Source organism: Falco biarmicus, chromosome 7 (assembly GCF_023638135.1).
Source record: "Falco biarmicus isolate bFalBia1 chromosome 7, bFalBia1.pri, whole genome shotgun sequence".
Taxonomy (NCBI): Eukaryota; Metazoa; Chordata; class Aves; order Falconiformes; family Falconidae; genus Falco; species Falco biarmicus.
Window position 1 is genome coordinate 1759407 of NC_079294.1, and position 14312 is coordinate 1773718.

Sequence of the window (14312 nt, forward strand, 5' to 3'; positions counted from 1 at the left end):
TACTGTACTCCGCACATTATCGTGCAAACTTACAGTCTCAAGCACAAAATCCTTCTGTGTAAGAAGCACTGCTATAATTACTGTAGTTACTGCTGCGGAGCTCTAACATGGAGATGTTGTTTTCAGACAGTAACTATTACAAGGCCCAAGCTCTGAAGAATGCTGAGGATGCTTACCAGATTCATCAGGCCCGGGTATGTATTTTTTTGAACCATGAAGTAGTTGAGAAAGCAGAGTAATCAGTAGAGGACACAGAACTGGTATCTTTCATAGCAGTTCAGTGAAATAGGTTTGTTTAATTCCAGGTGCCAGATTTGGATTTAATTCTGTTGGCACTTCCTGTGCTAAACAGGTAGAAAACTAGGATATAAAGATTTGGACTATAGGAACAGGCTTGTTTTCTTTTAGTCTCTGGCAGAAATCCTGTACCTTAATGTGAAATGTAAAGCCCTTTACCGTACAGTTTCTTGTCAAGTTGTTCATCATCTTATGCATAGTTTCATCTTCCTGTTTAGACCCGATCATTTGATGAAGATGCAAAGGAGAGTCGGGCAGCTGCTTTACGGGCTGCTAACAAGTCTGGTACTGGCTTTGGAGAGAGCTACAGTTTAGCAAATCCATCTATCCGAGCGGGAGAAGATATTCCACAGCCTACCATTTTTAATGGAAAACTGAAGGGTTATCAACTGAAAGGCATGAATTGGCTGGCCAACCTATATGAGCAGGTATCTTAGTACATCTTGGAAATTCTTAAAACTTCTAGGGTTGTTCAAGTCACTAAAATTGGTCAAAAAAATCCGTTTTACAAATAGACAGGTTATACTCAATCTGTAATGTCTGTACAAGAAAGGAAGATGTTATGTAAGCCACATAATCAGTGTTCATGATTTAACAACTTTCAATGGGGCATTAAGTTAAAGGTTCTTTATGTGAATTTTTATACAACTATTTATGACTTAGATTATGCACTGAGAGAGCTGCGCACTGTTTCAGGCTTGGGTCAGCTGGTAAACTGCAGGCAGGCAGCCTTGTCCTTGTGTGCGTACCCTGTCACAGGGGGATTGCAAAGTGCAGACAGGTGGAGGGAAAAAACAGACTGAGGAATGAAAGTGCAGTTGAGGTAATTGAACTCTTAGTAGAAGACGTAAGACACAATAAGGTGTTTCAGAGGTGTCACAGTGGGGCTGCTCCCCCTAAATTCAGTGGCAACTGCTCTGCTAGTCCTGTATGGATTAAAAAGTGGTGAGGTGAAGGTGTTCATTTATGGATCTTTTGCAGGGCATCAATGGAATCCTGGCAGACGAAATGGGTCTGGGTAAAACAGTACAAAGTATTGCTCTCCTTGCACATCTGGCTGAGGTAAGTCAAATACAGGAATTAAAGCTTCTTCCTCGTCAGTATGCTTGGTAGAAGATGCATACTTTTCACATTAGAAATTAATTCTGGATCATAAAGCTTGAATGTCTTAAAAGGCATATTACCCTTTGCTTTAAAGCAGAGCCTTTGAAATGCATGTGAGGGGGTGTGTGTGTATATATATAAATAAAAATAGAATTTTCATTTATTCGGTCTTTTCCACTGAATTTGAAAGCCCGATGAGGCAACAAGTTGTACGCTTCATGGCTCAATGAGTTTTACAACTCAGAGACATGTAGAAATGAAGACCAAATTCTGAGCTTCATGGCAATCAACATGGATTTCCAGATTTCAGTGGTGCATTTTATTTTATTTTTTTTAAGAACCATAGTGATTCTTCTGTGCCAGGGCAGACAAACACAACAGGAAAAGCAACAGGAGCCTACTTCTTCATGCAAAAATAAATATCTATCTGAAAAAAAAAAAAAAGTCTGATTGGCATCCAGTCACTTGCCTTAAACAGGAGATACCAACCAAGTGATACCGAGAGCAGGATTAGCTGCAGTAGTGACCAAATGACAGTGATTGCATTTGTTTATGTTCTTCTCGATACCAGTTCACTGGCACTGTCAGCCACAATACTGGAAGGGTGTGCAGAGCTAAAGGCTGGTGTGCTCACCTGTATGGAGGGGATAACAGACAGGCTTTTCTCCCTGCTGCACTGCCACTTCAGATTTTTGGAAGCCTGCACAGGGCTTTTTCTGGCTCTCCCTTATGCAGGCCAGCTTGTAACTACTAATGCAGTAATGGATCAACTTTCTTCCTCGCCAGAGGGCGTTCCAATGTGATATGATGGAGCAAAGCTTTCCAGTGCCACCTCAAGTTCTTTTCCTCACCAAAGTGACGGGCTGTTAGTAATGTGAAGGTGGCAACTCCCAGAAACAAACGAGATTGTTCTGGGAATAACTTTGCAGTTATGAAATAAGTCTTAGTGAAACATTAGACCTGCTCTGTTTGATTCTGTGTCATCTGCTGTGCTGGGAGGAAGTTTTGCTATGTTGTGTATAGTTCCCTCTCTTATGTAGCCACTGTCTTTTAGTAGTTGTAAAGTTGTATCAACTGTCTCTGTATCCCTTCCCCTCAATTAATTTGTGGATGTCTTTGGTTTTTTGTTTTTGTTTTTTTTTTTAATGTGTGTATTCCAGAGAGAGAACATCTGGGGACCTTTTTTAATAATTTCACCTGCCTCTACTCTTAACAACTGGCACCAGGAGTTTGCCAGATTTGTACCTAAGTTTAAGGTAATAAGCATGTGCAAGAAAGTTCTTCCTGTTTTCTCAAAAGCAAATTGTTTTGTTCTCCTGAGTTCTTCACCGCATCTGGGTGCCTGATTAGCTTGGAATTTGAAACTGTAATGGGCTTGATCATGATTTATATTCTTTTCCCCATCATCCTGTTTTTTCTGGAGCATTCAGTTATCTAGGGCTTAATGTTCGTTCTTGAACCACATGGTTTTAATTTTGCATCAACTTAAAGACACCTCGGTGAGGAATTGAAGCAGAGCAGGGAGTGGATGTCCAGTTCTAATGTGTGGGACTGACAGCAGATGCAAGAATAATATTTCAGTATTTTGTATATGTATATGTAAATGTATAAATACAGTACAATATACTGTATTTAGGGTTAGAGCAGTATTTTCAGACATTCATATCAATTTGAGTAAGATAAAGGTCATTTAACAAAACTGAACTCTAAACAGGCTAGAGGGAGACAGAATGCAGTTGTTACTACAGAAAAAAAGAAGAACCATAGGCATACAACCTATGAGGAGGGAAGTGAGTCACAAATAGATAAGAACACAAAAGATTAAAATAAATGAAGTTCTTCAGGTATGTTGTGACCATGAAAACATAGTAAGATAGAAAGCAAGGAACAATTTGTTACTGAAAAACAAGCTGATTGCCTATTCCCCCGTGGAAAACAGGGAGTGTTGCAAAGAAAGATTTGAAAAGAACGTATGCTGCTGGAACAGTGGTGAAATTTTAGGATTAAAGATAGACAAAAGTGTCAGAAGCTTGCAGTTACATCTGCAAAGAATAATGGATTAAATATTTGAGGAGTTAATGTAGTAATCTTTGACATGAAGAGGTCTAGATAATTTTTTTTAGTATCTGATTTTCTTCTTTACAGAGAACAGTAAAAGACACTTAGTTATAAGTAACCAGTATACCAGTAACATCCAGTCTAATTGTTTGAATTTCTTGGCTACTTAATAAGGTGGAGGAAAAGACTTAAAATATTGATATAAGTAATATTTGATTTCTTGATCTGGGGTAGGCAGTATTAAAAGGCTTACCTTTTAGCAAATAGCTTGTTCGCAGATCCCTGATGAGACCATGTGTTGGTTACGGTGGTATATAGTTTGAGGTATTTGTAAGAAGAGAAGCGCTGGAATGTGGTTCAGTACTGGATGATTTGTGTGACTTATATTTTGAGATAAATTGGGATTACTGAGACTTTAAAACTGATGAAAAAAATATAAATGCTTAAGTTAGTGAGGAGTTACTTTAAAAGAAAACCCTAAAAATAATGCACTTATATATTTGCATAGCCCAAAATAATAGGGATCCTGATTAAAAACCTTGGAGTAGAAAACATTAGAGCAGTTGGCCATTCTACCTACTTACTTTCTCATTTCCTTGAATCAGTTTGTTGCATAGAATAGGTGAGCAATTGTTCATGTTTTCTCCTTGTGAATTAAATACAGAAAACATTGCAAAAACACAGTGCAAAAATGCACTTTCTTGGTAGTCTAGTTTTTTACTAACATCCTTTTTTCAGAACAGTTGGAGTAATATTCAGCTATGGGCACTTTGAAATTCAGAGCTTGTCAGCTGCAGGGTGGAGATGTCCGAGCCCTTTCACAACCTTCCGCCAGCCAGACGGGAGATGGCAGTGCGCCATCATTAACCAGCAACTCTGGTCTCCGCGCATGCAAAGATCTCAGTAACAGGACCCATGAAATTCTGAGCTATAAATGGATTAACAGATTTCTCTGGCAGTAGTGCTTACTTTTTAAAGTTCTTAGGTTAACTATATCCAGACCAGATGTTTTAACTCATCTCAGATTTCTGGGTACAGTTCTGAAATACAAAACCAAGGAGACAATGGGAATATTAAACAGGAGAATGAGCCCGCTAGTCCTCTAGGGTTAACTGTAGCAGTAGAGGGCAGGCCTCTTTCTGCCAAAAGCAAAGTATCATTTTTTATTTTTAGAAGAACCTGTCTAGAAGGTGTAACGCGCTACTGGGCATTTTGAGATCCTCAGCATAGTTTGGTCTGGTCTTCGTAGAAGTCATAAGTTGCTTGATACCTTTGCCTGGAATGCTCTGTTTCTAAGCATTTTTAAATGCTTTCTGATTTTTCTCTGAGTTAAGAAAGGTAATTTCCGTTTTTGTTGTTTTGGAGAAGGAGGTCTCCCCTTTTGTAGAATACGTAGTATAAAATTCTAAAGCTGGTGTATCTTTATTTGAAAATAATGTATTTCTACTTTTGTACTGTTACAGGTGCTACCTTACTGGGGAAATCCCCATGACAGAAAGGTGATCAGGAAGTTCTGGAGTCAGGTAATACTGGCATGCCCGTGTGCTTAGACAGTCTTTGTTGTCTATGCAGAGCAAACCAGAAACTGCTGCTACATGCCACCAAGCTAAATGATGTGTGGATGCAGAGTTCTGTGTCTTCATCCATGTAGTAGCATTTTCATTAGCATAATGAGGTAGAAGCCTTCTCTTGTGCTGGAGAGACAATACAGGACAGGGCAGTTCAGGGCAGTATGGAGTTCAGCTGAAGAAACTAGAGCTCTGTAAATAAAGCAGGAAGTTTCAGTGTCGTCAAGGACTGTTAATTGTATTTGAGTAACCTAACTCAGGATGCCCAAACCTAGCATCCCTGCAGGCCTGTCAGGTTGTTCCTGATTTAAAAACAGCATTTTGTAGGGTTCAATGCGTCGGTGTTGTCTGGCACATTAAGAAGCATCTGAAATTGTTCAGGGACTAATGGGCTGAAGTCCAGATCCACCAGTTGACTAACCATGCTGTAATTGATTTAAAAAGTCAGCTGAGGGAAAATGCAGTAATAATGAGAAAAGATTATGAAATGGAAGTCTGAAATTACAGTATACACAGGTGAACTCTTCACAACGTATTTACATTATGTGGACATTTGTTTCTTTGTTTTGTGGTTATAGAAGACGCTGTATACTCAGGATGCTCCTTTCCACGTGGTGATTACCAGTTACCAGCTAGTAGTACAGGATGTCAAGTATTTCCAGCGAGTGAAGTGGCAGTATATGGTTCTGGATGAAGCGCAAGCGCTCAAGAGCAGCTCCAGGTAATACATTAACTGGAAACGTAAATCTTCCCTCTGTATCAGCTTCTTGAAGGAATATTGAGAAAACATCAAGATTACAAAAATGGATAGCAGTTAAAATTGATATGCAGAAGACCCTTTAAGTGCCTAACCTAGTTAAGCATCTGTATAACACTCTGACGCTGGATTGATCTACTAGCTTTTTACATTTAAATTTTCCTTCTCCAAGCGTGTAAAATGTAAGTAAAAAGTAATTGTGGAGCAGAAACACAGGTGGAGTACAGGGCAGTCAAACAAAACAGTGTGGAATGCTCTTCACCTTCTTTCCTGACTGCTCACAGAATTCTGCCTAGTGAACAGTCTGTAGTCTTCACCATATATTGCTTATATTGGCTCCATTAAGTGCATTATTTTGATTCCTCCTTCAGTGGCACTGTGCAGAACCCTGTGAATACTGCTGGCTGCAGCAAAGCCCACTTTTTGTCATAAGACTCTGTGCCAGAAGGTTTTCTGTTTGTTTTCAAGTAATGGATTCGTCCGTCTTTACTTCTGTAATTGCTTTCCCATAACCTTTGTCCGGGTTGCCACTGTACTCGGTCAGCTGAAGACTGCTTTAGATGCAGACTCATTCCGACCCAGGTCTGTCTCTTCTGCGTTCTTTGGAAACTGCCCCTCTAAGAAGACTGTGCTGTGTACCTCAGCACTCTGCCACGGCAGCACACACACTTGGTGGTGTAAAGGCTGAAAAGCAGGTGACATTCTGATTCATAACCACTGTTTCTTTTGGGAACTTAATTATTCTGATTATGAGATGTTATTAGTGTCCGTGCATTTGTATTAAAAATGAGTTAAAAGATACTTAGAAAAATAAATTATGCACATTTCTTTGTACTTTGTGAAAGGCTGTGGAGTGGCTGTGATAGTTTTACCCGGTGACCTCCAAAAATCATTTGTGAAGGTCACTGGAAGCAATTGGTCTTAAGATATTGTGGTTTAACTCCAGCCAGCAACTTTGTCTTATATCCTTCTTCAAAAAGCAGTTTTAATGTTGTTTTTTTCTTTATTTTATTCATCAGTGTTCGTTGGAAGATTCTGCTACAGTTCCAGTGTCGGAACAGATTGTTGTTGACTGGGACCCCAATCCAGAACACAATGGCTGAGGTATCTGGGAGCTCTTAAAAATGGACTTTTCTTTATAACAAGGATATATACCGAATATATACGAACAGTTGAGAAACCTATTGTATTTGTGTGTTTGTGGGATCATAATTGTAGCAAAACACTGGCAAACAGATTTGGGATAAGCTCTGGGAGGGGAAAATTTGGAAATGTGCCACACGTCCAAATAAAGATAAAACTGAAGGTACCGGATGCTTAGTAATGCCTAGATTACAGGATGAAATCCGCTTCTTGTGGCTTTTCCTTCTGTTGGCCAAAATGTGTTGTGTTTCTCACTGCCTTCTGATGGTGTCTGTCATGTTGGTATATTTGGCATTTGTTGAGGGGGAGTGGGGGAAGAGGATGCAGCTGTGTTTTTGTTTAATTTTGCTGTGTCTTGTGATCTAGTAAAGTGATTTTGCTTACGAAGAGCTGCAAGGGTATGGGATCCCCAATTACCTTGTCCATAGTAGGGTGACTTCTGCTGATCTGCTCTTTTCTCCTCCTTTTAGCTTTGGGCCCTGCTGCATTTCATCATGCCAACACTGTTTGATTCCCATGAAGAGTTCAATGAGTGGTTTTCCAAGGACATAGAGAGCCACGCAGAAAACAAATCCGCCATTGATGAGAGTGAGTGCAGTGTGTAACTACAGTAGTTTTTATATTAAAAAATCTGTTACCCTGTTTCTCTTTTTTTTGGGATGTGTGTGAGAAATGTCACCTAAAGCAGAGGGTGCATAATGGGATTGGAACCTTATGGATTGTTCATGTAAAAATATGTGTTTCTGACTGTAATGAATAGAAAAACTTGTAGTAAAAACGTTGATTTTCTACTTGTCTGAAGTCCTCCTTCCCAAACACAGGAATATTTTAAATATTTGTAAGTTTCTACAGAGCACATCATCTTGAAGATCTCCTGAGTGTGTTACAGGCTGTAGACATAAAAATGATGACACAAAGTGCTAAACACCTTTTGAACTCCAGAAGGAAAGCTTAAAATTTCTTCTAAAAAAATATCTTCATGGTAGATTTTAGGGATAGTTATGGAGAAAAATCTAGCTAGGTAAAATGGCTGATTTGTAACCACAGTAGAACACCACACAGTTGGAACACAGTCACAAAAGTAAAGGCCTTAAGAGCTCAAATACCCAGAACTTAATTTTTTACAGGTTATCATGAAGAATGCAGTTGTCCTGCTCTTGTAATGCTATAATTCGGGGGGGGCAAGACCTCAAACTGTTATGATGTCTTAGTGAATTAGCAGTGTCTCATCTGAAACTTTCTTCTTCACTAATAATGAGTGATAAATGAAAGCCTGTACTGTTCAGCCCAGGGGAGTATAGAACACATAAAATGCCTTAGAAGTTCATTCTTCAAAGCAGATCTTTAGATTCGTAATTAAACGGTGTAGCATTGCAATCGTTTAAAAAAAGAAAAATGAACGGAGAAATATCAACTTTGTGCTGCAAGAGCTGTTGTGAGGGGAAATGGCTGAGCAGTAAGAGACTTAATTTGTAGAAGACACCTTATAGTTTCTTCTTTGGTGAAATAATTGTTCCTTCTTCCCCATTTCCTGTGTTTCAGACCAGCTATCCCGCTTGCACATGATCCTGAAGCCTTTCATGTTGAGAAGAATCAAGAAGGATGTGGAAAATGAGCTGTCAGATAAGGTGAGAAAAAGTGTTTATCTGGAATGAGTATTTCAACTTTTATTGTCAGAGCTCTGTCCTCTAATCTGGTTTTTGCAAACTCATTTGTCAGTCTGCATACCTGACATTTGATTGTAAACCTTTCACAGACCTTCAATTTCTGGCACCATATCCCAGCAATCTCATTAGATGTGAATGTAACTGAAGAACCCCTAATTAATAAACTTGCCTAAGGAAAACATTTTGTTAACAGTTACAAATAAAAAATCTTTCAGCCTGATTAAGCTGACAGAAATATCGCTAATTGAAGTGAAGGAGATCGATACAGCAATGATTGGGTGATAAACATCTCCAGTTGCCTTGGTGAGGGATTTGGCATGGATTTGAGATTCGTCTTGCTTGCTTGTACAGAGCAAGGAACGCATAGCGGCAGCATCATACCCTTCTCTCTTGTTAGTCTTGTCTCTTGATTTCATGTGGATGTTAGCAATACTGGATGATCTTGTCAGCATGTCCCCAGGTTTTGAGACCACTGGCTAAGAGATATTTATTTCATTCTGATGTGCTTATTAATTTCAGAACTGGAACTTCCCCACAGACACTGTTGTGTGATGTACCTCTCCTTATCATGGGCTCCTGACACCTGTTTAAAATGGCTCTGAATGGGTAGATAAGATTTTACCAGTAGGGTAGTAGAATTAAGGTCAGATTTTAAGCTGATCAGCTGCAGATGGGATGTTTTCAGAGCTTCTTAAGAATCTGTTTACTTAGTTGTGCTTATGTACTTTTAAAGGTCTGTGTCCTATAGCATTACCTAAGCCTTCCAAAACACACCTATTTGTTAAGGTCCTTCCCGGATTGGATCCTGAAATACAGACAGGAATGCAACTGCTTTTTTTTGTTGTTGTTGTTTTGGTGTTTGGGGTTTTTTTTGTGAGAAAGTTAAGTTTTCCTTAAGATACATTTCTCTGCTTTGTGTATACTGGTGTGGTCATCCTCCGTTTCAGAGATAGAAAAGGCTAAATCTTCCTTGTTGTTTTGCAGATTGAAATTCTAATGTACTGCCAGCAGACAAGTCGACAGAAGCTGTTGTACCAAGCTCTGAAAAACAAAATCTCCATTGATGACCTCCTGCAGTCCTCAATGGGCACTACTCAGCAAGCACAGACCACCACTAGTAGTCTCATGAATCTAGTCATGCAGTTCAGGAAGGTAAGGCTATTTTAAATACTATTTTTTTCAAAGTGTATTCATTCATTAGCACAGAACTAAAATACAGCTTGTAGAAAGCACCATATAAAAAAATTTCTGACACAGGCAAGCAAAGTTGCATGCAGTCCTGTTGTGTTTCTTATGCAATGATGTTGGGATAGAGGAGCTTTAGCCAAGTGGTGCATGGATCTGCTAACTGGTTTGGTTCCAGATTGGTTATTGAAGGAAATCATTCACTTGGGAAGAAAAGGCAACAGCGGTTATGTGAATAGGAGAACATCTGATGCTGTATTCCAATTTGAGTAGATATACTAAAATAGCTTTGCACTACTAATAAATACTGAAGTTTCAGTGATCAATAGTTGTAGTTAATTTGAGGGATAAGTGCTGCGTCGGACTAGATTAATTCTTCCCGGTGTTTGACATGCTCTCTTTCTTATAGGTGTGCAATCACCCAGAGCTGTTTGAGCGACAAGAAACTTGGTCTCCATTTCACATCTCCCTAAAGCCATACCGGATTTCAAAGTTCATCTACTGTCATGGACAGATCAGGGTCTTTAACCACTCACGGGACAGGCAAGTCCATTTCCTCTCTGGCTTAACATACTTAATATTATTGCTAGACTTACTTTACCTTTGTAAGTGCTAATTAACTCCCTTACTTGATGTACTTACATGACATTGGCCAAGTGATGCATTCCTACTTTACTTTTGTTCATTCGGCTGTTAAGCATCTGATATCTGATGCTCTTTCTTGGTGGAATCCTGATCATCAAATATCCGTGTGAATAAGAAAGTCAGGAAAAAGAATTTAGAGTTGTTGCTGATGATGTGTAATAAATTATGCTTTAAAAGAATTCTTACCAAAAAAAAAAGGCCAAAAACCCAAAAACCTCTGGTTTCCCTTCAGTGAGTTTTCATGCTTAAGGAAGCTATCGGTATCTGTCTGTTGTGACATGGTGTATTGGTGCCTTGACAGCTTGTAATGCTTACCTTGGATGAACAGAAGCTGCTTGAGTGCAGTTTGCTGTTTTCACTGACTGGAAATTCTTGATCAGTTTTGTCTGCATTCAGTTATGAGAAATGCTCGTGGCAGAGATGAGGAAGCCACGTTTGAAGATGAGACTAATTGTTGTACAGTGTAAAATGCACCAGAGCGATGGCATGGCTCGGTGTCAAATTAACAGTAGTGCACATGGACTGGTGATGCTTTTCTCTTACTGCCATGCAATTCCAGATATTCAGAGTGCTGAAATATTTGCAGTGAAGCATGGAAATTACTCTGCATCTTCTGCTGATTGTGTGATTGAACATTGTATGTGTTAACACCTTCTCAGTGATACTGTTTGGTTCTATTGCTTTCATTTTCAGGTGGTTACGGGTTTTACTTTCGCCATTTGCACCAGACCACATCCAGCAGTCTCTCTTCCATAGGAAGGGTAGGTTTACAGTCCTGTGTGGCAGGTTGGGTTGCACGCTTGCATGTAATGTTGTAATAAGTCTTATTCAGGGGAAGGACTGAGAGGCCAGATCAATTGGTCCTCTGAGATAATCTGATTGGAACTTGTCAGAATTTTGTTAGCATTTGTACTTCTACATATATTTCATTTGCTCAGTGAGGAAAGGATGGAAGCAGCTGGAAGAAAAATAAACTATGACAACTTGTTAGTTACCACTTAATGCTACTGCAGTCTCTAGTTCCATTCCTTCTGTCTTGTTTTAACTTGCTTCAAGGGATTAATGCTGCCTTTTTAGTCTAATGTCAATTTTTCACGGATTCAATTCAGAGAAATCTTGGATTTGTGTCAGTACATTCTGTATTATATGTTGAACTGCCAACTTGTCTTTCAAGTAAGAAGTGGATGAGATGCAAGTGACCCAACATCTAATCTATGAGCAAAAAACCCACAAAAGCTGCTTATATTGACAAATAAAATTTATTATAGATCTGCCCCCCCCCCCCCAAAAAAAAAAAAAAAAAAAGTGCTAATTGGATTGCTAAGCCGGTGGGATGGGAAAAAGTTCGGGAGAAAAAGCAAGACAGGTACTGGCTGTGTTACTGTGCTGAAATCTGCTAGCACGGACGCATTCAGCTGTCCAAACCCCTTTTCAAGTGGGGACAACCAGGTGCAGCTACTGGAGTCTGCACTTGTCTGTAACTCTAACTTCCCTGTGTCTTGCTGATTATTCTGGTTTCTGTTTGTTTTGGCATTCGTTATTGGCTTTTTCTTGGGGACCTTTTTTGGCGTGCTGTTGAAGGAAAATAATTTTGAGAATACAATTTTTGTGTAGAAGTTAAAAAATAAAGATATGAATGGTACTGGGGATATGCGGTGCACATGGGTGGGCCTGAAAGGCCTTCTTCATTAACAGAGGAACGTACCTCTCCCGCTCCCCATGCTTCAGCGCAGTGTATCCATCATCCTCACTGTATATGTTGCATCCTTATCCCCATGCTTGCATTCCCCCACCCCCTTCCAACGCATTTGGCTAGCTGGGTGAGAGGCAGCGTGTTTGGGTCAGCCATCTGGCCGGTAGGGGTGGGGAGTCGCGAGCATGCATGCTGCCTGTTGATTCTTAGTAAGTGAAATCGATGTCCTTACTGGTTGTGTGGTGTCTGGCCTAGGACGTGTTTCTCAATAAGTGCCCTTCTTTTGCCAAGACTGGAAAAGAAACTGGAACTTGGAGTCAGGCAACAGTGATTCAGACTAAATTTTCAGTATTTCTACAAGATCTAGATTAAATTAGGATCTCCTCTTTTTTCACCTAGATTTGCCATATGTCAGAGGATGTGTCTCCAATTAATAAAGTTATTGTTTTCAGCTGTGTCTGTGAAATGTGTTGGCTTAACTTCAGTATTTTCTGTGACATAGGCATCAATGAAGAAAGCTGTTTTTCTTTTCTCCGGTTTATTGATGTCTCTCCAGCGGAAATGGCAAACCTCATGAATCAGGGACATTTAGCCAGGTGAGGACAACTTTGGGTTTTTTTCACTTTTTAGCAATTGTAGGAAACATACAGGTGATGTTAGGGGCATCTCTCCATAAACCTGTATTTTCCATGCCTCCTAATACTTCTATTTGTCTGTCATTATCTAATATTATAGCAGCTTCTAGAGTATTCCTCCAGCTATAGGGCATTTGTGCAAGGCAATTTTTATGCCTCTCAAAAGGAGAAGCCCTCTGTAACAAAGATTTAGCATAGTAAATAAAGAAGATGGTCAAAGGGCAACAGAAGAGTTTGCTTAGGATGACGCTGTAGGTTGCTGGCGTTATCAAGCGCAAAATCCAGACTTTGCAGTGAAGTGGCCTTCCAGTGCTTACCAATTGCACTTGGGCATGTTTAAACACACGCAGAATAAACTTGTGTTGTGGTAGTTGTTCTTCGGCTCCAAGCCATACTTTCTGCTTCCACATGTCCTACTTCTTAATACGAAATGGAATTTCAAGGCGTAGACTTGGGATTAAGGATTTTTAGCATTGTGACCTGTATTATCTTGGAAAGGGAGATGATCTGTTTAAGTTCTAGTGTACTCTGCAGTGGACAGTACTCTGACTGAAGTTAGATAGTCACTATAAGACATCTGCAATTAAAAGCAAGTCTTTATTAGCAAGAATAAAGGTGTTTTGCTTAGGGCTTTGTAAGTGTAATATTCTTCTATTGTTGTGGTTATTTTGGACTTCTGTTTCTTGTCTGTGTTCCAGTAACATCAGACAGATTTCTCTTGATCTGTCTGATCTTTATGATAAATTCTGCATTCATTATACAGTTTGTTACGAATAATTTATATATGGAGCAATTTACAGAGAAGTCAGAATGCGATTTTAAGTAGTAGCGGCTAATTCAGGGTTGACCCTTTTAAACGAAGTGCTTCAAACTGTATTCTAATTTAATCACTTAGATTCAGTTAAGCCACCTTAGAAAAAATCAAAATAAGCATAATATAATTGGAAGATGTCCAGCAATACTGATTTCCTTTGTCAGGAGACTGTAAGGCTGAAACTCTGAGAAAAACCCTGTTTGTTTCAAATAGTTATGTTGTAAATATATTCAAGCCTTTCTTTCACAAAGCAGTGAACTAAATGTGTCTACTGTGTTCTCTTTCAGATGGTTAGCGCTCTTCCTGTCTCTGAAAGCATCCTACAGGCTCCATCACATGCGCTTCTGGATGGAGGCTGAAGGGGAGAAACAGCAGGGGTCACGTTTTCTGAGGAACAGGGATTTCTTGCTTGATGTAAATTTCCCGCTGTCTTTCCCTAACTTGCACAGCTGCACTTTGCTGCAGGTAAGCAAAATTTCTGTGATGTGAAGACAGTTGCAAATCCTCGTGAGTCAGAAACTATGAAAGCATTTCTATCCTTATAAAACAGAAGGGAAAAAGCTTCTATTAGGTTCACTATTATCTGCTTTATTGGATATAGGTAATAAAGCTCAAGAGTGCTGAACAGAAAACTAGTTTAGCTACTGTCTTCCATACATTTCAAAACTTGCTATAAAAAGTACATGAGTTGAATTAGAAGCCTTACAAATATTGCCAGGACAACAGAACTAGATACTGGAGGAGCA

At 39.4% G+C, this 14312-nt stretch overlaps 1 protein-coding gene across 4 annotated transcripts in view; it reads left to right on the top strand.

The window, feature by feature from the left end:
* The window catches only part of INO80 (INO80 complex ATPase subunit), a 67171-nt gene that overhangs the window by 19082 nt on the left and 33777 nt on the right, over positions 1 to 14312 (top strand). For all 4 annotated transcript variants that reach the window (XM_056346800.1, XM_056346802.1, XM_056346803.1 and 1 more), the window contains exons 11-24: positions 127 to 194; positions 516 to 725; positions 1279 to 1359; positions 2562 to 2657; positions 4923 to 4982; positions 5606 to 5748; positions 6804 to 6888; positions 7398 to 7515; positions 8470 to 8555; positions 9579 to 9746; positions 10189 to 10322; positions 11118 to 11185; positions 12620 to 12713; positions 13854 to 14031. In XM_056346800.1, the coding sequence (XP_056202775.1) occupies positions 127 to 194; positions 516 to 725; positions 1279 to 1359; positions 2562 to 2657; positions 4923 to 4982; positions 5606 to 5748; positions 6804 to 6888; positions 7398 to 7515; positions 8470 to 8555; positions 9579 to 9746; positions 10189 to 10322; positions 11118 to 11185; positions 12620 to 12713; positions 13854 to 14031 (1589 nt within the window). The remainder of the gene's footprint in view (positions 1 to 126; positions 195 to 515; positions 726 to 1278; positions 1360 to 2561; positions 2658 to 4922; positions 4983 to 5605; positions 5749 to 6803; positions 6889 to 7397; positions 7516 to 8469; positions 8556 to 9578; positions 9747 to 10188; positions 10323 to 11117; positions 11186 to 12619; positions 12714 to 13853; positions 14032 to 14312) is intronic.